Source organism: Rhinolophus hipposideros (assembly GCF_964194185.1).
Source record: "Rhinolophus hipposideros genome assembly, chromosome: 6".
NCBI lineage: Eukaryota > Metazoa > Chordata > Mammalia > Chiroptera > Rhinolophidae > Rhinolophus > Rhinolophus hipposideros.
In genome coordinates this window covers 68,088,327-68,113,562 of record NC_138052.1, presented here as the reverse complement: position 1 = coordinate 68,113,562, position 25,236 = coordinate 68,088,327, and the positions used below count along the sequence as shown (strand labels likewise).

Below are 25,236 nucleotides of genomic sequence, written 5' to 3'. Positions count from 1 at the left end.
CATTCCGTCCGCCAATCAGAGGGAGCGCCAGGCCTCTTGGACACACCCCCTCCCCGGCCGGCCTCTTGTTCTCGCCGCCCGCCCCTACGCTTTACGTAAGACTCACGGTGACGGTTCACCCCACCCCCCGGCGCTGGAACTCTTCCCGGGATTTGCCAACCGCGGGGATTCTTTTGGGCGCTGCTCTCGGTCGCGAGGCCCAGCACGTGAGCCCAGCCCCGGGGCGGAGGAAGCCGGACCTTCTCTGTGTTAATTATGTAACTGTCCACACCGGTGAGTGCGGAGCCGGACCCGCCCTCGCTCCTGGCTGCGAAGTGTGGCGGTCAGTCTTGCTGGTAATGATTGTCTAATACGGTACTTGGCGGCGCAACCCCGTGGGGTTGTTGTAAGGGCAACATAAGGTCACGTTCTTAGGGAAGGTACTCAGTTCTACCTGCTTGCTTCCTGCGGGGCCAGCATTTGGATTGGTGGTCGTGTATGGCTTGGGTTTCCCTCGTGCCATTAAAACCAGACAGCTTTGCTTTGATTCGCCCATACCAGGAATCCGTCAGTCATCAAGTCCTGACGGGTTTCGTTTTTTTTTTCCCCCCAACCCTTTTGTTCCCAGGTCCTTATTTAACCGTTGTACACATAGTTTCCTGTAAACTGAGAATAGCAATGCTATCTACTGCACACAGTTTCGAGGAGTAAATGGAATAGTGGATTGAATGTAGTCAACAAATAGTGTTGTGGCACTTACTCTTTCGTTTTAGGTGCCGGATACGTGAACAAACGTCTTTACCGTCATAGAGCTTATATGCTAGGGGGGAGATCAGTTAGTGTGCTACACACCATCAGATGATCATATGATGGAGAAAAAAAGTCAAGCAGGTAAGGAGATGAAGAGGGGTAAGGTGAGGCACTATGTTATGTATGGTGGTCAGGGAGGCCCCTGAGGAGGTGATGTTGAACGAAGACCTAAATGACGTGAGGAAGTGAATTACGTGAAGGTTGGGTGGGGGAAGTTACTTCGGGTAGGGAGAACAGCAAGTGCGACAACTTTGCCCTGTTTTAGGAAGAGCAGGGGCGTTGGCTATCCGTGAGCGAGGAGGAGCGTGGGAGCAAATGAGATCAGAGGTGGTGAGGGCTTTGTCAGAGAGCCTGGGAGGTTAGTGGTTCCAACTGTGGATTTTATTCCAAGTGTGAAGGGACGTCATTTGAAGTGGAGGGCAGAATAGTGACTTGATCTGAGTTACATTTACAGAAACATTTCAGCTGCTAGGTATGTGTATGCTTGTTATTTTCTACTCTTGCTTTGTTCAGTGCAGTCATCCCTTACTTGATGCTTTGTGAAGTGAGTTGAAACTCCCAGCTACAAAGTTTGTCAAACACTTTTCCATGCAACATAGGATGTGTTTGTCGATTCAGGTGGTTTTGTAGCTGCATCCAAAAAATTCTATATCAGATTACCTTCAAATTCACAATCCCTGCTCTTCTGGACTTAAATCTTGAGTATTTTCAGTAATGTCTTTCTTTAAAAACAACTTTTCATCATATAATTCCCCTACTAAAAAACTATAGTGGTTGCCGGTGTCTACAAAACATAGACATTACACTACCACCTTCTGCTAAGTTCTATTTCAAACCATGGGTGATGTTAACTAGAAGGTCTGCTAAACATATTTTTCAGTATAATAATGTACTTATGCACTTGCTATAAGGCCTTCTTTTATTAATTTTGCCAAACATTTTCTCATTCAGTTCTTCCCAGACATGAAAATACCTACTGAATTGGGCCACCTAATTGAATAGTTTCCCAATTAAAAAAAAAAAATTAAAGGTAAATAAAGGAATCTTTGTAATAGATGACAGTGTATGGCACACATTTGACTTCTCAGCAGAGTAATACACATATGTCATAAGCTTAAAAGTAATAATATTAAAAAAAGTAATAATATAATAAACTCTGGTCGTTTCAGTAGATGACAGTGCTTACACAAATTGGGGGTTAAAAGGTTTGTCTATACGATATGAAATGATTGGTAGTAAATGAAACTCGGCACAGACCTATGGGAAGCGATATCTTAGAGTTCAAACTAACTATGCTCTTAAAAATATATTTGACACAACACGACATATTAAATATTCTGGGAAAAATAATTGAAGCTGAATCTGGTCAAGCTTTATATATGCTGGTTTACACAGGGAATAAAAGAACATGTTAAATGGCACCAAGGAGATACAATCTGCCAAATAGAGAATGTGAGAAATTCCGTAAGACAAATGATCCAATTTCTTCAGCAAATAGATGTCAAGTAAAGAAGGAAGAAGGGGAGAAGATTTTAAATCTACTATCGTAGATTTAAAATATTTAAGAGGCATTAATTAATAGATTTTCTTTTGAACAAACTAAACAGAAAAAGACATACAAAACTGAGAAATTCGACTGAAATGTATCTCTACACAGTAGAGATTCATACTGAAGATTTTACAGGTGAAATATGTCTTTGATTTGCTTTAAAGTAATCTTGCGGGGGCAGAGGAATAAAGTGGATGGAACAAAATTAATTGATCATTAGTTGATAATTATTGAACTCGATGATGGGTACATCGATGGGTACATGAAGGGTATATAATTTTTATAGATGTTTAAAATCTTCTGTAATAAAAAAATAAATAGATGGTCTTTCATGTGATCTTCCCAAATGAAATCCTCCTGATTGACTTCCACTTAGTCAATCATTGACCCTGCATATGTTGACCCTGAATATAAATTGAACAGAACCAGAAAGGCTTCAGGTAAATGGTGATGCCTATGATTTTGAGTTAATACTGTTTTTAATCAACCCTCCAGTCAAAACAAACATAGGATGAATTTTAACCACAGAACAAGACCTTTACTTAAACATCACATATTTTTTTCTGAAATAAAACAAGTTTTTAAATTCACATAAACTCATTATTGTCACCTTTTTGATCAATAGAATAATCTTCCTAGCATGCTCAATGATTTCATACAGGCATTATCTTTGTGAAATGTTTGGTTGAAAGAACACCTTCCTTGACTGAATCAGGAACTGAGTTACAAAAGATTAATACTATTACAGATGTTAGTTTCTGATAAAAATCAGACAATCAAAGAGGATTAACTAGACAATTTGCCCTTACTGACTGACTTTGTAAGTCAGGGACCAATCAGGAAAATTATACCAGTTATTTTAAACAGAAAATTTAACATAAGGACGCTGTTAGACAGGGATTGGAGAACTATGGTGACAAAAAGGGGATAAGAAAGTAATAGTAACTGCAAGAAATAGGTACCATACTACCCCATGTTCCCAAGACCACTGGTGGGTTCAATGATTTGCTACAAGGACTCACAGGACTCAACATATAGTTAGCTGTACTCACAGCTATGATTTATTACACTGAGAGGTTACAAAGCAAAATTAGTAAGTGGAAAAAGAGCATATGAGATGTTTGGAGGAAACCAGGTGCAAATTTCAAGGGTCCTTTACCAGTGAGGTCATAGAATCACACAGGACATACTTAATTCTTCTCACAAATTCTGATGTGTAAAATGTTGCCAAGCAGAGAGGCTTATTAGAGACTCTATGCCCAGTGTTTTTATTTGGGGCTGATCACATAGGCACCCTCTACTTGGCACGTACCCAAATTCCAGACTCCACAAGGAAGGCTGATGTTCAGGATAAACCATATTGCTTGCACTGTTTAGACACAGTGAGACAGTCTTATCGGTTCTGGGGATAGTGGGAACTCACCTGAAATTTGAGTTTCCAAATGCCAACCTAGAGCCAACCTTATAAGCAGATCTTTGAAAGGATAGCAGATAGGACTGATTCTTTTCTGCATACACCCCTAGGGCTGGGGAAACAAGGAAGAAGTTGGGGTTATTTGAACTTACAAATTTGGTGGAGAGGTCCCAAAATGCTGGAACCCAGATCTCCGAGGGGCGGGGGGCACTGCTTGGCTGGTGCTAGTGCCTGAGACGCATAGATGAGACACACCACCTACTCCCAAACCCCACCAAGCTAGGACTCAATAGATCTGAGAAATAAGCAGTGGTTGAAATTGGTGCATCTGAAGTGGTACAATGAGGCCTTTTTGATCCAATATACTAAGCACATTTACTAAGACCTACTAAGAAACAGGTTTAGGAATGGTAAGTAGCACAAACTAGAAAGCTGCACAGCCAGCGAGTAAACCCTTGTTTTCTGACTTCAAAATGCTCTTTATACAAATGACTTCTTGAAAGATGTAGTAGCAATTTTGTTATATTAAATATTAGAGCTGTTTTTTAAAACAGCTCAATTAGAGTGAGTCAAAACTAGAAATTTGAGCAACTGATTCAAACTAGAAATTTGAACAAGAGAAAAGAGGATAGCTGGCTATCCAGGAGAGCCACCAAGGATGACGACATAGTTTAGAGGCTCTTCTCAGCTCTCCAGATCCAGAAATTTTAGTTTAGGGCAATCAGAGTTTATTTTAAACAATGTATTCTTCCTAGAATGTGACCAGCTTTTTATCCAATCCTAAAATTCCCCCTTTGCTACTCCCTGTCATACATTGTGGTATCCCTCCGCACAGAACTGCTTCTAGCTCCCGTAGAGACACCATGGTATTTAGTGCCTACACTGTCTCTTCCTGGAGGGTCCTCCTTCCTATTTCCATCCCGTTTGTACTGCTTTCCACTTGGCTAACTCCTTCTCATCGTATAAGGCTGACCCACTGTCACCTCACCCAGGAAATCTCACCCTAAAAATTAGCTGTAGCTGTAGGTAGCATGATTTGATATTTCTGTACAATCCTCCTAAAAACCACAAACATCACTCTTTAATCACTTTGTGTTATAATTATATGTATGTGTCTTTCATTCAGCACTGGATCATAAAGCAGCAGAAATACTGGGGTTTCTGTGGTATTTCAGAGGGTGCCAAAAAATATATATACATATTTTAAGAGAGGAAAACTGTATTAAAATTGTAATACTCAATATATACCAATAACAAAAGATGAATACAAGTCACGTTTGACTTCTGCAATTACAGGAGGTGCTCAAAGTGGTTACCATCAGCGTCCAGACACTTCTGATTATGGTGAATTGCTGCTTCAGCAACGTTGACCAAAGTGTCCACCTGTATACTTTTTTTGGCACCCCAGGTGTGTATGCATAGATAGATAGATGATAGATAGATAGATAGATAGATAGATAGATAGATAGATACAGATATCTATATGTATATCTGTATTTTACACAAATATATGCATATGTTTTTTACATATATATTGTATATTACATATGCTTGATAGATAAATATGTTCTTATACATGTATTTCTGAGAAAGCCAGGCCCAAAGCACCCTAGACCAGGAGATAAGACCTAGTGTTCTGAGAAAGCAGGAGTTAGAGGAGGATTAAGGAGTAACAACCATCTCCCAGCCTGAATAAAATTGTGGCCCGGGATAGTCTAACTTGACAGAGGTTGCACTCAGTGCTCCTTTCTGTAAGTATCAACTTGTATACATTTTTTTGGTACCCTGGATATATGAAGATAATAGGCAAAATATTTTATGTTAGGATTATCATTTTCAAAATCTGAGACATAGTTTCTATTCTGTCTTTTTGGTGTGAAACATTATTTCTTCAGTCAGTTTGTATGCAATGTGGGTTTCAGATCTTGTGTCCTCTTCTACAAGTACTGCATTTTGTTGAGATTGCTTGTTAAAAGTGTTTTTGTTACATTAGCAAGTTCTATTGACATTTGAGATGTACTTGGTTTAGGCCAGGTTGCCTGCCCTCACTTAAAGATGTCAGTTACTCTCTTACTGTCAGCTCACTTTATTTAAATTAAGCCCGTTTCCCTTTCAGTCGTATTTGTTCCCTTTTATTTTTGGGATTATTTTTCTTAATAGAAAAGAAAGAAGAAATGAATTGGGGAGTGCACTTTGTCTTCTGTTGTATTGAACCATCTACCTCAAACAACAGAGCTAGTTTCATTATTCTTTCTCCAAACAAAAGCCTTTTTATTGTCGTTAGCATTTTTTCCCTCAGCTCACTGAGAGTTTAGCCTTTCTTACACATTACACACTATTCTTACACATTTATGCCACTTTTAGATTTTTTTCTCTTTTCTACTCAAAATTTTATTTTACTCTTTTCATAAGTTATTAAGTTTTCCACCTACTAAACATTTTATCCAAATGAGGGAAAACTGGAGTTGCAAAGCACAACAAAATAATTACATGAAAAGAATAGACAAAAATGTCCATTAAAACAAAGCTATTTTAGCTGGCAGCACTTAAAATTGGTAATTCGTTGTTTTTTTTAAATTGCGTAACTTTAAAAAAATGTTGCATAGCTGCAGAGGATTCATTGCTGATTAATTTTTTAGCAGTTTTATTTAAGAGGAAACAGTATTTTTAATAAATTGCAATTCAGTAGATAATCCTAGATTTGATTAAAATGTACTTAGGTGACTTGGGTTACTCTTTGGGCTGCATTCTGATATTGTTAAACCTTTAATTTAAAGATATGAATATATTTTACCTTTCTCATGTAGAAGTCCACTCGTATTTTCTCCTCTTGGGAAAAAATAGAAGAATTTGAGATCATGGTCTATACTCAGAGAATTTTTACTGCCTGATTACATTTCTTGTTTTCACATTTAAGACTTTAACTGATAAGAAGTAAATTATGTGATCTTCAATTTAAGAATAGATGAATGCAGAAATGTCATATTGGGGAAAATAAAGAGATCCCAAACTGAAAAACTAATCAAAACACAACCAGTTGTACAGCTTCAGAGAACTTAATAAGTGATAAATCAACTTTTAAATCAGTCACCTTTGGTTTCTGAATACAAAATGTTTATCAGTATTACTTATGTAGATGACTACTATTAAGGGATGTGTAAAATTTTCATAATCCCTGTGTGTTCTTTATATGCGTGTTTGATCCAGTGTACTGTGGTAATTGGCCTCTCATCAACCGGATATTTTTTCCTATATGATTGCCCATCTCTGTATCACTGAATCTCAATCAAGTAGTATCCCCAATTGCAGTTGCTGTGCCAGAGCTACAGCAGATTAGCATGCCCTAAAGTACACGGTAAGCAGGTATTGATCTGCTGAAAGAGTTGTTTTCCATCTCTAACAATAAGGAGGATTTAAAACAGTGTGCACTCCCTTGGGCTGGACAGTAGTATACATTTTAAGTTTGACCACTGGCTTTTGTTAACTCTTCCATAATATAGACTATCAATTCAACTCTATCAAAATATAGTCTTAAGGGACCTGGACATCTGGACATACAGCAAAACATCATACTAGTCCACATAATAATGGCTAATTGTATTAGTCACGTTAATGACCAGATGACCAGGAAAATGGTAAATACATGGGAAGCCTTGGAAAGACACATGCTCCAGAGGGTAGGAAATAAGTGAAAATTAAGGGTCTGCTCAATTAATGATATGTTTAGGTCAGGATTTTTTAGTGGTGGCACTATTGACATTCTGGGCCAAAAAATTGTTGTGGGGAGCTTGCGTGTGTAACAGGATTTTGAGCAATATTCCTGGTTTTTAGATGCCAATAATCTCTCTGAGTTGCCTTAGGTGTCATAGTCCAGTTCAGGGAGAAAGACACACAGAAACACTCATAATACAATGTAGTTAGGGTAGGTAGACAAGTTTGCGGTATTTTAGAAGCATCACACAAATATCAAAGCACGCTATTTATAGCTCACTCCTAGGATGAGATTTCCTGGGTGGGGTGACACAGGGTCAGTCTTATAGGATGAGAAGGAGTTAGCCAGGCGAAAGAGGGTTGTGATGGGTGTGGGAATAGGAAGGAGGACTCTTTAGGAAAAGAAGAGTCTCTGGACATTGCCAAATATAGGTATCCCTGGGAGACAAAAATCACTCCCAGTTGCGAACCACTGTTTTAGGGTCAGAATGGCCAAGGGCATGCCTGGACATCTCCAAAGTAAAGAACAAACTACTGCATCTCTTATACCTCTCACCACTAAGAAGGAAGTACTATACCTTGTAGGTGTCTTTGGGTTCTGGTGGCATCAAAAACTACTGGCTTTGTACTGTTGCCATTGTTATTACTGTTATTGCCAACTTATCTAGGTTGACTCTGGTACCTACCTACAACAGAGCACCTGTCACTCTCCCAAGGACTATAGTCTGCCCAACATCCCTTCCTTACCGTATTTCACGAATCCAACTACTTTTCTGGTCCTGACATCTCATCTTCCTCCACCTCCTACCAATTTCTTAGTTTAACTAGAGACAACAGCCTAAGCTGAATCATTAGTGACAGTGTTTCTAGTTCTTGCGTTGTACATCTGTCATTGAAAATGCAGTAACAAAAATTATTTGCACGTCTCTTTGTACAAGTTAACAGAGGCAAGAAAGTTCGAAAGATTCCTTCATTCAACATTCATTCATTCATTCATTCATTCATTCAACAATGTAGTACTGCCAGGTACCACAGGTACCTCACTTTATCTCATGACACTCTTCCCGCCTCACTCCACTCTAGACACACCAACCATCTTGCTGTTCTTGGAACACCCCAAACTCATTCCTTCCTTGGTACATTTGCACTTGCTATGTCTGGAATACTCTTTTTCATGAGAATACAAATTCCCTTCATTCCCTTACTTTCCTCATGAGAATACAAATTCTTCATTCCCTTACTTTCTTTAGGTATCTGCTCAAATGTCACCCCTCTAAGATCTTGCTTTTCTGTCCATCCTGCACTGCCATCCTACCCACTCTCTCTCCTTATTCTGCTTTATTTTTCTTCAGAACCTGAAATTATACAAACACACACAGATTTTTTTTTTTAATCTTTCTCCCTCAAAGAATCTAAGCTCCATGAGGACAGTGTCTTGGTCAACATGTATTCCTAGCATCTAAAATTATTTTTGGTATATGATAAGTCCTCATTAAATATTTATTGATTTATTGATAGTGCCTCAGTAAATATTTTTTGAATGAATGAATGGTGAAATTTACTTTTGGCATTTGTATCAATCAGGGTTCAACTGGAAAAATAGACCCGAAAGTAATATGTATACAGAGATTTATTACAAGGAATTGGTTTATGCGATTGTGGGCAGTGGCTAAAGAAGTCCAAAATCTGTCAGTCAGTTCATCAGTAAGGGCAGGCTGCAACTCTCAGACACAGGCTGAAGTTGCTGTACATAGGTGCTATTCCTTCTCCATCACGGAAGCCCTCATTTTACTCTTAAGGCCTTTCAACTGAATTAGACTTACCCAGATTATCTAGGACAATTTCCTTTGCTTAAAGTCAATTATGGATTAAAGCACTTGTACAAAAGGCTTCATAGCAACACTTAGATTAGTATTTGTTTGCATTACTGGGGACTATAGCTTAGTCAAGTTGGGACATTAGAAGACCATCACAGAATTCCAAGCATTTAATGCTTCTGTTCTACAGACCCCTTAGCTGTCTAGGACACCTACTCAGACTTGACTTATATATGTACTCTGAATCTAGATATTTTACCATTATGAATCAGCTCTCAGCTGACTTAACTAGAAAAAGAAGCTAGTTAATTAATTCACTAAGACATTAATATGCTACTCTTCTGTTCTATTTAGGCCTGATATAGCTGAAAGGAAAAGAAATCGACCCAAGCTAGTTCAAGAAAAGCAGTATTATTTAAAGAATGGGCTTTTAAAAGCTTGGAGCTGAAGGTGGTTCTGGATTCGAGGTAGCTGTGGGTACACCAGCAGAAGGAGTTCATGATTCTTCATTCTTCTCTTGTGTCATAAAGTGATGTTTCTTTCTGATTCTTTCTGTTTCAATAAAAACGGGCAATTTCCTTTTATATTTCATGTTCAAATTTCCAAGAGAAGAGTTCTTGGCTTAGCCAATAGCTTCTGTTGTCTATAGGCAGGGTGTCCTGTATTCCAGGCCAGGTTTTAGGTAGCTGGCCAGGTGCCTGTCTCTTCCAGGAGAACAACCCAGTACTATCTCCCTAAGCAGAGAATCTTGCCAGGTAAGTTGAAGCTAGAAGGGAAAGTCAGGTACGAAAGGCACATTGACCTTCAGAATATCATATCAAGGGTATCTTTTATTTAATGCCTTAAATTTTCAGAAATAAAACTAATTTTGGAATTTTAGGCATAACTGAAAGACAGTTGGAAATAGATTTTTGGTCTGGGGTAGGTAGAGTCTGAGATATCCTTTTGATATGGGAGGCTTTGGGAAAATTCAATACTACAGATCAAGATTGTGGGACCATTTACCCCGTGACAGTCTTTTTACCTCAGAAAAGATGGGCTTGATAAACTGTCATTGGTTTTCCTATAGCATGAAACATCAAGGCCTTTATTGTTTCATCCCCAAAGGAAATTTGTATAAGTTGCAGCCAGCATTTAATGTGATGAAAAATTATTATATCTTCTTTTATGTCTAGAAAAATTATGCTTGCTATTTTGCAATATTTTTCATGTGTACTTGTACATCTGTGTGTGTGTGTGTGTGTGTGTGTGTGTGTGTTTCTTTTTTACCCGTTCTCCAACCCCCGCCCCTTTGGCAATCATCAGCTTGTTCTTTGTATCTATGGGTCTGTTTCTGTTTTGTTTATTCGTTTTACTTTTTTGATTCCACATATAAATGAAATCATACAGTATTTGTCTTTTTCTGACTTACTTCACTTAGCATAATACCCTCTAGGTCTATCCATGTTGTCACAAATGGCAAGATTTTATTTTTTATTGTTAAGTAATAATCCTGTGTGTATGTGTGTATCACATCTTTATCCATTCATTTACTGATGGACACCTAGGTAGCTTGCATATCTTGGCTATTGTAAATAATGCTGCAATGAACATGGGGGTGCATATATCTTTTTGAATTAGTGTTTTTCCCCCTTTTGGATAAATTCCTGGATTTGGTGTTGCTGAGTTATATGGTAGCTCTATTTTTAATTTTTTCAATGAATCTCCATACTGTTTTACATAGTGGCTGTACCAATTTACAGTCACCCGACAGTGCACAGTGCACTAGAGTTCCCTTTTCTCAACAGCCTTGCCAGCACTTGTTATTATATTTGTTGATTTTTTGATGATAGGCATTCTGACAGGTGTGAAATGATATTTTGATTTACATTTCCCTCATCATTAATGACGTTGAGTATCTTTTTATATGTCTGTTGACATATGTTTTCTTTGGAGAAATGTTTATTTAGGTCCTCTGCCCATTTTTTTAAAACTTTTATTTATTTTAAGTGTGTTTCATCAGGACTCATCACCTGCAAACCAAGTAGTTGTTTCAATATAGTGTGGAGGGCGCAGCTCACAGTGGCCCATGTGGGGATCCAACGGGCAACCTTGTTAAGAGCATCATGCTCTAACCAACTGAGCTAACCACCCCCTCTGCCCATTTTTTAATTGCATTGTTTGTTTTTTGGTGTTAAGTTGTATGAATTCCTTTTATAGTTTGGAGATTAACCCCTTATTCGATGTATCATTTGTGAATATCTTCTCCCATTCAGTAGGTTGTCTTTTTGTTTTGTTGTGCAAAATGCAGTATTTTTCTTTTCTTTTTTGACACTAGGAACAGCTAGCCTCCAAGTGCCCTTGATTAAAAAAAGGAATGGATTTTTCCTTTTAATTGGATGTCATCAATGTTGATTGCATTATAAAAAGGGGGGTGGTCACCCCTTCTGATGTTTGAAACAAAAAATCCTCACCAGAATAGGATAGAAAGCCTATTTTAAGTAATATCTGATTATTATTTATTGATATTGAAAATGAAAAATGAAAGTTACTTATTGAAAAACCTTTTTTTTCTTACTGTCTGAATATCCAAGTCACTGTTTTATTAAAGACAAATTAATCTTTAGAAGACGACTATTAGAAGGGAGTTTCCCTTGATCTTAGGCAAAGTCATATCTCACCACCCCATATATGTCCTTGACCTACAAAATTAACTTGATACCTAGGATCCTAAAGAAATGTGTACATAATACGAAGTGGCCAGCCAATGCAGCTTCTATCTTGGAAAGACAAAGGATATGTGATACCTACTTTGCAGATGATTTTCATTTCTCTAATACATTTCTTTTTTCCCTGTTTATAAAATAACACATGCTTATAGCAGAGTATATGGAAAATACTAAAAATTATAAAGAAAACCTCTCATAATTCCACCATTCATAAACATTCACTATTAACATTTTGGTAAATTTCCTTTGCATATATTTTTACATGACTGTGATTGCCTGGTATACATAAATTTATCTTGTTTTAAAAAGAAAACATGAGCCAAGAAATGCAACATAATTGTGATTCCTTTTGTCGATATGGATGAATTCTTTTCATTTGTTGATTATTGATGGTAATAATAACACCCTTCGCTAATTCCTTATTTCTCATTTTCCTTTTATTATTTTAAAATATGCTATTTTGTATATATAAAAGAATACATGTAATCTATGGGTAGGTTATAAACCAATCTGTAAAAGGAATATCTATCTATGGATTCTCTTCTAATCCAAGAACTAGAATTTATCAATTTTAGTATATGTGCTGCCGAAGCGAGCACTAGAATTTATCAATAGTTTGTATAATAACTAACAGTTCTCTTATTTCCTTCCTCCCTCAACTGTTTAAACTCAAAACATTAAATCAAACAATTGAAAATTTTAACCCATCAAGTTTTTTCATTGATGCTAATAAAAATCCCACGTTTTAGTTACTGAAGTACCTAAGTATTGTGTTGTGACTCTATTACACAGCTAGGTAAACTGTTTTCTTTGTGATGGCTCTAACCTTGATCCCTGTTATTGCTATTTCCTCTACCAAATTCCTTTCTGAAAGTTCTGTTCTTTTTCAACTCCAAAGTCCAAGGCCAGAGTGACGGTACAAGGTTATGCTAGTATAATTGATGCACAGGAAAAAAAAAAGACCTCCGTATTCTGATTTTTAAAAAGATTCCTGATTTAGGAATGACGTTTAGCACTGTGAGGCATTTCATCACTGTTAATGCTGAAGATCACTGGTTTTCTAAGAATCTTTAAAAGACTTTAAAAGGGTGGCAGAATGCCTGATGTTTACTTAGTAACTGTGTGACGTTGCACAATTCTTATACCCCCACCATGGTTTTTCTCTCATTTTAAAATTGGATTAGCAACAATTTGCCCATTTTACTGGGCTGTTTGTGAGGTTTAATAGTGTTTAGAAACAAATGTAGTAAACGAAACTCCTACGCAAGTGGTAATTATTTAAAGGAAAAATGACCTTGAATTACAACGCTAAGGATCACTCTTTCCATAACTAAGCACTGCAACAGCTGAGACATTCATTATAAAGAAAGCTATTTTATTTGGTCCCCAGACGCCTTCCGTTGAATTTGGAGAAGGGATTGAAAGTCTGCGGTTTCTTCCAGCCCTTCCAGAAAGCGTATTTTTCACAGTGACTGTTCTTAACTGTCCTCGCGTAATTTACTTTCCTCGAGGCCAGAGTTACTCACTTAAAGGCACTATGGCTCATCCAGTCCTTTTCTGGACCACCACGGCAACTGCCTCGAGGCACTCTCCAGGCTCCTCCCCCACCCACAATGCACCTCTCTTCCACCTAGGTGGCTGCTCCGTCACGTGTCCGTCGACGGTGCGCGCTCCCGCTTGGCGCCTGCGCTGAGAACAGCCCACAGCTATTTTTCTCCGTGGCAGCGGCGACGAGCGGAAGTTCTTGGGAGCGCCGCTTCCGTCTGTGTGTTCGAGTGGACAAAATGGCGAAGATTGCCAAGACTCACGAAGGTAAGCGGTCTTCCACTAGTCACGAGTCTTCTCCGCTGCCCAGACTGCTAAAATGATCTCCTCTTAGCTTTCTGTCTCTTCCTTTGGTTTCTTTTGTAGGGGCTGAGCCGCGCTTCAGGGCCCGTGTGGTCCCCTCGGCGCCAGCGGCGCAGGCCACTGCCCCACGTAATGGCGTCTTGCTCTTACATCTCCCACAGCCGCTTTGTTCCGTGTTTGGGTGTTGGTACTTCAGGGTTGCTTTTCTTCTCTAACTGGAGGGCGTTGTTTAAATGGCTCGCTAAGGAGGATTTTAGGGCAAGGGACATGGAAAACGGGCGAGGGAGCTAGTCTCCCTCGGAACTGTCGTCGGCATAGTTTGTGCAAAGGAGAGTCAGAAAAACGCTGAAATACGGCAGCCGCTCTCGGGCCGCCCTAAATCGAATTTAGTTAAACCGAGGCCCATTATTCTTAACCTTGGCTAATTTGTGTGTGTGCAGGCGTCTGAGATACCTTTTTCTTATTTGTACGAAAAGATTTGTGAATAAAATCTGGTAGCTTTTTCCTCCCTTGATTACTTTTAGTATAATCTTTTTCTTTGGAGACAGTATTGGTGGATGAGGGAAAGGCTCGTAACTTTTTTTGATGGACGAAACTTTCAAGGCAGTTGATCATTTTATGGAGTACGAAGTATATAAAATTAGGAAAATGTTGGGAATAGGCTAGAGTTCACTAGGGAGTATGCAGAAATGACAGGAAATAGGGTCATTTTTCAGAAAAGATGAGGTATGAGAAATTGAAGCAGCAGCGTTCCTTGTTTTCTGAGTTGGAATCTGAAGTTTTCATCAGACACGAAGCTTCCAAGAGTCACTTTTATTTCACACGTAGTTCCTGGGTGCCTGGCTCCATATTCGTCTGTGAGAGGTATAAAGACTAAGGCCATGAAAAGTTTTACAGCCTAATGGGGAGACAGATGCATATACATTTTCATTCTTTGTTCTGGGAACCTGGGTAACAGTGATTCTTTTATGCTTAGAGCTATTTCATAGAGGAGATGACTTGTCTCTGGTCTAAAAGGATGATCCGTTTTAAATTAGAGGAGGACATGTGAGCCTGAGAGAACATCTTGTAACAAAGCGGTGAGTTGTGAAAGGTGTGATGGAGTAGGTGGCTGTGGCAGGAAAAAGGTACCAGGAGGGAAAAAGCAGATGAAACTGGAAAGGCTGATTAGGACTGGAATGTGAATGCTATTGAATAGTTGTGACACTCATAGGAACTGAAGTCCAGTTTTCTGCAGTTAATGAAACGTGTTAACGAGTTAGCAGTGACTTTAATATTCTTAATGTTGTTAAGTATTTAAAATTTAAGCACTATTTTAACGTAGAAGTGTTTTTAGGCACTTATTTTTCTCTCTTTGGTCTATCTCAACATACCTTTTGCAAAATAATTAGAAAATGTGAAGATGTTGACATTTTCATTCAGGCATTTTTGTGGCTTTGATTACTTATTGATATTTTCATCATAAGGTACTTTTGGACAGGAAAAATCAAAGTTCTGATTAGTTTCAGTGCATTTTTAGAAAACCAGTTAAAAGATTTGGGCTATAGAAGACTCAATTTTATTGGCCCAAGTTGCCGTTTTGGATGGGGGGATTATGCTTTGTCAACATGAATTAACAGATGCCATAAAAATTGGAACATTATGTTTACCATATGAGCGCTGTGCTGTGTACAAGACATTGTCCATCACTATGGAGTATAAGACAGGGTGATAAATGTTTAGTAGAAATACACGCCGTATTATATTTACATAGTTTCTTCCTTTATTTCCTTATGTCATTTTCCTGGAGAACTCTAGTCCTTCATGGTCCTTCTCTATTTTCACTTTTGAAGCCATCTCTGATAACCTGGAGCAGAATTAGTTTTGAGTTTTTTGCTTGTTTGTTTTTATGTAACTATAGCACTCTATAAATTTGTTATTAAAATATTCTGTTGTGTTAAGGTTTTCTCTTCCATAGTGGGTGCATAGTGGGTGCTGAATATTGCACCAACATTTTTTAAGAGGTTATACTGGAAGTATTAAAAAGAGAGATACAGAAAGGGGGGACTTAAACTGACCTTGGAACGGTTGGGTAGGTTTGGATACATGTGTTTGGCTGAGATGAGTGGGAAGTGGGATCTCATATGGGAGGAAGAAATGTTGGGTTAGCTCAAAGTAGGGAAAGCTTTGAACGCTGAGCTAGTTTTGATTTTGGCTTTCCAGTGACTATGGAATAAAGTGCTTTCCTTCTTCCAGGTAACAGGTTACTTTTGTGTTTTAGGAAGGTAATGACTTTGGTTGCAGTGTGAGGGATGACTTGGAGTAAGCAACCATTCTTACTTAGCCTCTTGAGGTAGAAAGGTGGACTTGAATTTGAACCTCACTGGAGCAGCTTTTTAAAATGTGTAATACTTGTTTAATTTTTGATTTAGAGTTGTCCATCATCATATTGTTTAAGTAAAGAACATTATACAATCTTTTCATCCTAAATAATGTTGCTGGTAAAGACATTTCTTTGTTGTACCTTGTAATTTATTCTTGAAGTAATGGCTGCATCAGTTTGTTTGTGCTTGAATCTTGGGAGATAAATAATATTGTATTCAAACTGAAGTAGTTTATTGTTATACCTGTCTGTACAGTTCTTCTCACAGGTTCTTATCCCATCATTGAGCCAAACTGATAACTAATTTTTTTCTCTATCATAATCCTTTCAAATATTTCTATTAGGATTAGCCCTTAACATCCTCTTTGAGGATGGTGGTTTACCCTAGTCAGTGTGGCTTATGCTTTCCAGTATTGAAATATAAAAAGAGTTAGACTTATTCAGATCAAATACAGCCTTTGGGATCTTGCTGCTTGTCACACTGTGTCATGTGTATATAATTATTAGTGTGCATAATCTTGCCATCTAGCAGTTCTTCAGATATTGCTGACTTTAGCAAATGAGGGAACACACACTCTTTTCTGTTTTAGAAAGGGGAAAATGGATTATCCCAAAATTCCATATATTTGCCCATCCCTTGAATGGATTTTTTTTCTTTTTTTGGCATCACAAAGCTGAAAAAGTGTTCTTCCCTAATTCTGCTTGCATAGTCATTTTATTTTTCTGCATCTGATGAAATTTTTAATTTCCTATATTCAGATAATTATTGCTTTGAAGACTTGTAGTCCGGTATGGATGTTGTTAGTAAAAATAAAAATAAAAAGTTGCTTAAAGATTTTGAAAACGATTTTTTCTGTAGAATTTAGGAATTCATTTAATTAGTATCAATTAGGAATTCATCATTTTCATTCATGCACATTTAGGAATTGATATCTGTAGTATTCAGTAAAATAATTTACCACTATAGTTGGATATCCTATTGCGATTTTATTTAAAGAAAAGCCTGAGAGTTGGGATATTTTTCTGGATGTCTTTTAGAAACCTCATATTTGAGAAATCCTTGCTCACCACTTGCTTCTGGCTGGTGGAGAACAGATGACACTTAACGGACCAGACTAAAAGGTGTCAGTGAGTGAATAACATCCGAAGGCTATGTCTCTGTAACATGTAACAAACAGTAATTAGAACATTGCAAATAATGCAAATTAAAAATGAAGAATAGAAACACATTGAGGAGGAAGTGTTACAATCTGGGCATAGCAATATCTGAGACATAAAAAAATAAAAGGCATAGGAGGAAAACTAGTAGAGGGACAGAATTTGGTGGGAGCAGTTAAACAGTTGTGTATGGTGTGACGAGTGGTGGTTTATTTCAGAATTACCTTAATAGAGATCTTAGTTTAAAATACACTTAGTAGGTAGGATGTTGCCCATCTTTTAAAAGGCCCCCAGTTCTGCAGTACTATCGTGTTTCCCTGAAAATAAGACCTAGACAGACAATCAGCTCTAACGGGTCTTGGAGCAAAAATTAATATAAGACCCGCTCTTATTTTACAATAATGTAAGATAGGGTAGTATAATATAATAATACCGGGTCTTATATTAATTTTTGCTCCAAAAGATGCATTTGAGCTGATTGTCCGGCTAGGTCTTATTTTTGGGGAAACACGGTATCTTTTGATGTCAGACTCAGTTCTTAGATAAAACTTTTGATATATTTGTCAGAAAACTAATTTTAACATGATTTTCTGATTATAAAAGTAGTAAATTCTCATGTAAATGAAAAGTGGAAATCTATTTTTGAATGAATTGAGATTTAAATGGGCTCGATCACAAATTTATTAATTAATTCACCGGTAATTACCATCTATTTGTTCTCTGATAGTTGAAAGTATTCCTAGGATCAGAATTCCCCTCCAAAGAGAGGGGCATTTCAGTTGAATAATGACATTTCTTTTCTGTAGTTCACTGGAGCAAATTTAGTTTTAAAGTATGCTTACCACATTTTGCTGTGTATAATGCACACTTTTTTGCCCATATTTGTGAGGGTAAAATAAGGATGCACATTTTACATAGGTAGTACTAATTCCGTATCTACATAAATGTTTTTAATTCTTTTTATGATTATGAGTTAAAAGTGTAACTCTAAAAGTCAATAACGATACCCGTATGCAAAATAATATCCTGAAATATGATAATTGGTTTTGTTGAACTTATGACGAACTTGCAATGATAAAGAATTCTTGGCCTTCTATGATTCATAAATACTGTGTTTCCCCAAAAATAAAACCTAGCTGCACAATCAGTTCTAATGCGTCTTTTGGAGCAAAAATTAATATAAGACCGGTCTTATATAAGACCTTGTCTTACAGTAAAATAAGACCCGGTATTATATTTTATTTTATATTAAAATATTTTATGTTATACCCAATCTTATAGTAAAATAAGACTGTTCTTATATTAATTTTTTCTCCAAAAGACGCATTACAGCCGATTGTCTGGCTAGATCTTATTTTCGGGGAAACATGGTATTGTAAATTATGTTACCGGTATGTAAAATTTCTTGTACCTTGTATTTGTTCTTGTGTTATGTAATTATTTGTTACATGACATTTCTTGTACCGTAATATGTTAAAAAATAAATGCTAGGAGCCGCCTGGTGGCTCACGTGGTTGGAGCTCTGTGCTCCTAACTCCGAAGGCTGCCGGTTCGATTCCCACATGGGCCAGTGGGCTCTCAACCACAAGGTTGCTGGTTCGACTCCTCGAAACGTCGAGTCCCGCAAGGGATGGTGGGCTACACCCCCTGCAACTAAGGTTGAACACGGCACCTTGAGCTGAGCTGCCTCCCTGATGGCTCAGTTGGTTGGAATGCGTCCTCTCAACCACCAGGTTGCCAGTTCAATTCCTCAAGTCCCGCAAGGGATGGTGGGCTGCGCCCCCTGCAACTAGCAACGGCAACTGGACCTGGAGCTGAGCTGTGCCCTCCACAACTAGGCTGAAAGGACAATGACTTGACTTGGGAAAAAGTCCTGGAAGTACACACTGTTCCCCAATAAAGTCCTATTTCCTTCCCCAATAAAATTACAAACAAAATAAAAAATAAATGCTAAAATTCCTTTCTCATACAAAAATCAAATACTTAAGTGTAAACAAATAAAAATTTGAATTAAAAAGTTAAAAGAGTTTTGCCCTGAAAGTTTGGGCCAAAAATGTGGGTGTGCATTATACTCTCCAAATACGGTATATCTTAACACTTAAAAAATTTTGCATTAGTATCAGTTAGGAAGATCAGTAAAGCCAGAAAAGGAAAAAAAATGACTGGAGATTCAGAAGAGTTGGAGCTTTTCTTTTTTTAATTTTATTGGGGAATATTGGGGAACAGTGTTTCTCCAGAGCCCGTCATCTCCAAGTCGTTGTTCTTCAATCTAGTTGTGGAGGGCACAGGTCAGCTCCAAGTCCAGTGGCCGCTTTCAATCTTTAGTTGCAGGGGGCGCAGCCCACCATCCCATGTGGGAATTGAACTGGCAACCTTGTTGAGGGCTGGAGCTCTAACCAACTCAGCCATCCTGCTGCCCATCTGGAAATTCAGCGACAAATCATTGTCTTCAATCTAGTTGTGGAGGCCGCAGTTCACTGGCCCATGTGGGAATCGAACCATCAACCCTGTTGATGAGATTGCACTCTAACCAACTGAGCCATCCAGCCGCCCCAGAGTTGGAGCTTTTGAGGTTAAAGATATTACATAAAAGAGCTAAGAAAAAAAAATGGTTTATGTGTAGCAGTGGACTCCACTTCAGAGAAGAGAAAGCTTTTGTTTTCTGTTGAGGTCAAAGGCCTTGGTTTCAAGGGAATAGAAAGAAGAACCAAGTATGAGAAAAAAGGGTGAAACTTAAGGAAACTGTTTAAAAATTTTTTGAACTTTTTATTGAGAACTGCAAACATACCAAAATAGAATAGTGAAATGAACCACATAGCTTCAGCAGTTATAAACTTAGGGCCACTTTTATTTAATTTGTACACGGGTCCCTTCTACTTTTTCCATTATTTTGAAGCAGATCCCAGACGTATCATTTTATCTGTACATTTTTCGCTGTGTATTTCTACAATGTAAGGACTGAAAATGTCCCATTATTACACCTAAAATTAATAAAATATCCATTCTGTGTTCCAGTTTTGCTAATTGCCTCATAAACATTTTTCCCCAGTTTGAGTCAAGTTCCAAATACAGTCTGTACATCATGATTAGTCTTAAATCTTCATGTTCCTCTTCCATCTCTTTTTTCCCCCTTTGCAACTCATTTGTTGCAGTACCTTTGTCCTAGTTTCTCACAATCTGGAGGAATAGGGGAAGAGCAATGAAAACACTCAAAACTACTCCCTCTTAAACTGTCCCACTACTGCTGCAATCAAGATGTCAAGAGGCCCACAGCAAGGGACGCTCCAAGAAAACCATTGGCTTTAGGAATGAGCACAGTTCTGAATTCATACTGCAGGTTTCCGTTGGACCTGCCTTGGCAAGGAAATATAATGAGACTTGCAAATTCAGGTGCCCCTCCCATGATAATTTTAATGGCAATTAATATACTTTCACAGTTTTCTGATCAGCTTAACTGCTAGTTTTGTACAAATCCCTGTGATACATGTAGCGTAAATAAGAATGCCAATTTAAGAAATATCACATTCTTGAAAACTAACCCTCGAGGTTCCCCTTTGGTGAGGCTCTTTGGTAAATATAAGTCAAATACTTAGCTTATACTTTGATTTCTTGTCTAAGACTTTAAAAACACTTCCAGATTGTGCCAACTCTGGGAATTTGAAAGACTACCCTTAACTTCATTTTAGGATTCCAAATGTTAAGTGATCAGCATCAGTAACCAAGAATCTTAAACCATATACCTCCCACCCCCATTTTACTGAAGATGAGGGTCGGGTGGGGAAGAGAAGTGAGGCTTTCATTCAGAAAATCAGATAATTGACAAATCCACATTATGTCTACCTCTTGACACCCTTTTCTTCAACACTATAAACCTTTGGAAATTTACTAATCTCGCCTCAGTTTTTCTTCATTTTACTTGTTCCCTTAATCCCTTCATTTCATCTCTCAGAATTCTTCTTCCTCTATTGTACAGAATGATTCAATTCTCCTGTGCACATCAAAAGGACTTTCTAAGTTTCTTATAGCATTAAACATATACTTACCATAAGATCCATCCAGCAGTCCTACTCCTAGGTTTTACCCAAGTGATGCTAAAATTTATGTTCACACAAAAACCTATACCCAAATGTTTGTAGCCGCCTTATTTGTAATCTACAAACTTAAAACAACCTGACTGAAGCTCAGGTAGAGAATGGATAAACACACTACAATACGGTGTAATACTACTTGGTAATAAAAAGGCACACACAACATCATGAAGACTGGAATACTTGATGGATTCAGGTGATTAGAATGCCAGCTCTTAGCAATCCTGTGTGTGACCACAGGAAGTCATAGTCTTGTCCAGTCTCTAGCAGACAGTATCCATTTCTCTTTATCTTCTCATCTGAATGTCTCAAACTATAGGGAGTCTAAATTTGAAATGGATTAGGTGGAACAGAGGATTTTTGTTTGTTTTTTTTAAATTGAGGAAGGGGAACAGGACTTTATTGGGGAACAGTGTGTACTTCCAGGATTTTTTTCCAAATCAGGTTATCCTTTCAATCACAGTTGTGGAGGGCGCAGTTCATCTGCAGGTCCAGTTGCCGTTGCTAGTTGCAGGGGGCACAGCCCACCATCCCTTGCGGGAGTTGAACCCGGCAACCTAGTGGATAAGAGGACGTGCTCCAACCAACTGAGCCATCCGGGAGCTCAGAGGCAGCTCAGCTCCAGCTGCCGTGTTCAATCTCAGTTGCAGGGGCTGGAGCCCACCATCCCTTGTGGGAGTTGAGGAGTCGAACTGGCAACCTTGTGGTTGAGAGCCCACTGGCCCATGTGGGAATCGAACCAGTAGCCTTTGCCATTAGGAGCACAGAGCTTCAACCGCCTGAGCCCCCGAGCCAGTCCCAGAGGATTTTTTTACGTTGATCATAATTGAAGTAGGGAGAGATTAGCATAAACATTTCCTTCTTCTTTTGCCTCAAGTCTTGTTTAATATTTTGGGCCTTTAGTTATTTTTGGCATATTCCCTCATTTCTTCTTCATACCTGCCAATAAATCTTATGCATTGATCATTTGTTGTCAGTTATTAATCTATTTGCTCATGTTTAAGAAAGTACAGGAATACCTGCATACCAGGAGCTGTAATTTAGTGCTAGCTTTGAAAATAAGGAGTTAGAGACAACTTCTTTGCCTTTCCCAGAGATGTAAAATGTTTATAAAATTCGAAGTTTGCAATTTTACAAACCATTGTTGGTATAGATAGGAGAGAGAAAATTTTGGGAAAATGCTTTAAATGATTGCTACGGATTGAAAGTACTTTTTATTATGAAATAGTGTAACATAGTAAAGTGTAGGAAAAAATGTGGTGAACACAATTTAATCCTTTGTCCAACTTTACAATTCTTAATGTTTGCCATATTTGCTCCACAAATTGTATTTTGGAAATGAAACATTGCAGACACAAAAACTGCCTTATATATGATAATGTAACGATACATATGTTTGCTCTAAGTATTTGAGTATATTATATTTGGTATTTTGGCACATAGTTTATTAAGAAATAATTGTTGAGTTTTCGTTTTTGATTCTGTCACTTGCTATAACTGCTGGGTTTTGTGGAATCTGTTGTCTGAATTTTGTGGATAACACGATGTTTGTGTAAATGTGCTACAGTTCACAATATATAAACAAAACCCACTTTTTATTCCTAGTTTCAAGCAGATACAGAAACAGTATACTTGGTTTGCATATAAATATTGAACCATGCAACCTTGTTTAAATTTAATAATGAACTCCCCTCAGAATTAATGAACTACAAACAACTGCCTACCCCCAGGAGACCTTGGGGTAGGTAATTTTGTTGCTAAATTTGGATTTAATAGGAATCCAGTCATGATATACATAGACTTTGTAAAACACTAATTCAATATTTTGTGTCTTTGTAATCAGAAAACTTATTGATCATAAGAACAGAGAATAAAATCAGGTAAAATTTAGTACACGAAAGTAGTTTTTAAATAAATGCGTTATTCAAATGACCAGCTACTGAAAACTTAAAATGGAAAATTCTTTAGAAGGAGAATAAGCTGTGATGTATTGAGTGGGAGGGAGCAAGCTGCGCAGTGATGATGTATAGTATGATACGATTTTTGTGAATTAGTACCCCTTTTCTGTTTTTTGTTTGTACATGAGCTAGAAAGGTATAAAATGATGTTTTAAATTGGCAATTTTAGTAAGGGTGAGCTGGGGCTGGAAATGGAGGGACTGAAGGTCCAAGTACTATGAGTTTCTTGGGGTGTTAATGTGGAAAACTGCTCTTAAGTTGGAGGTTCTGACCCTGTGTATCTGAGGCCTGTGAGTCTGTTCTTGTAACAGGAACCCAAATGGTTTCGACATAGGTGGTCAGTAAACTACAGTGATTTTATAGAAGGGATATTGCAGGCTATTTGGCTAGCTTGCTTCACCCATTCGGGTTTCCTGCCTGGATCCTGATGGCAGTAGCACTTCTGGTCCTTTAAAAGAACCTGTTTACTTAAATTTGCCAATTTAAAAACAGGTGATACATGAACCTTGTGGTGTTTTTTTTTTTAAAAAAAAACCTCAAATATTTCAGAAATGGGAATGTTCAGAAAGGAAAAAAATGAAGAGTAAATCTCTCCTTACCTTTTAGCCAATATTGCTAACAACTGAGAGGTTTCTTTTAGGAGAAGAAGTGTACATGGGGGTAGCAAATATGGATTTAAAACTTAAAAATACTTCATACAGGAAAAGTAGAATAGTAAAATGAACCATGCAGCTCAAATGAAGATATTTGTGTTTGTGATTAACGCCCCTGGCTGCCTGGGCGGCTGTAACAGTTTGAGGGGAGAGATGCAGGAAAAAGTAATAACTTTTGAGACGGTGGCTCTGTGACACACTATTTTGAGATCTGGTTACAAACTGGGACTGCTAGTTCAGTAGTAAACCTATTGCATGAATTTGAGTTTCTGAGACTTACTCTGGATCCTATAGGGAAATGTGGCCCAGCTGTTACTACATTTTCTACTTTAAACCACACCCTCCTTGAACTACAGAGGGTTTTCTCCCTTAGCTGGGGGTGAGGGCTGGGCATTTGCATTATGTAGTTGAAATCTATTTCTTTGAGTCCTTTTAAACTAGTAAATGAGCTTTTTAAAGTGCTTGTTATCAAAGGGCTTAAATCAGTTGAAAGTAATAAGCTAGAAAGAATGGAAACATCTGTATCTTAGCCTACAGAAATCACTGACAATAGAAACTCTTCCCACAGGTACGTATTATTCATATTAAAATAATACCAGTTTGTAGTTTAAAATTACCTGGTATCAAAAGGTTTTTTTTAAAGTTTGAAGACTAGTCTGTATTTCCCCCGTTTTTTCCGCCTCCCCCACTCCGGTTCAAGCCATTGTTTCTCAGTCTAGTTGTGTAGGACACAGCTCCCTGGCCCATGCTGGTATTGTGAGCCTTGCACTCCCCCCAGCTGAGGCAGTCTGTCGCCTGTGGTCGGCTCACAGCAGCTCTCACCGGCTGTCAGTCGCTCACAATGCCTGCTGCCCACTCACGCTGGGCCGCTCATGGCAGCACACCGTAGCCCACGCTGACCTCCAGTTGCTCACGGCAGCCCAGCTCCTGGGAGAGCCATTGTTCACAGTTTTAGCTGTAGAGCGTGCAGCTCATTGGCCCGTGTGGGAATCAAACCGGAGACCTTGCTTAGGAGCACGGCCCTCAAACCACTTGAGCCACCGGGCTGCCCAGACTAGTCTGCATTTGAAGGAGACAAGACAGGACAACTAAATGCAATGTCGTTTTGATTGGATCATAGATCAAATAACGTAACATCTAGGAAGGATGTTACTAGTACAAACGGGGAGATTTGAAGCTAG

General features: G+C 38.2%; 1 protein-coding gene across 6 annotated transcripts in view; it reads left to right on the top strand.

Moving 5' to 3' along the window:
* Positions 1 to 135: 135 nt before the first annotated feature.
* Positions 136 to 25,236, top strand: part of SF3B1 (splicing factor 3b subunit 1) — a 48,402-nt gene continuing 23,301 nt past the window's right edge. For 2 of the 6 annotated variants that reach the window (XR_013993541.1, XM_081051835.1), the window contains exons 1-2: positions 136 to 273; positions 13,623 to 13,800. Coding sequence is in view for 3 of the 6 variants with exons in the window: in XM_081051835.1 (XP_080907961.1) it covers positions 13,773 to 13,800 (28 nt within the window). In the remaining 3 variants the exon portion in view is untranslated. Of the gene's footprint in view, positions 336 to 752; positions 871 to 13,622; positions 13,801 to 25,236 lie in introns of those variants that run through there. The other 4 variants (XM_081051837.1, XM_081051836.1, XR_013993542.1 and 1 more) reach the window with 4 other exon arrangements.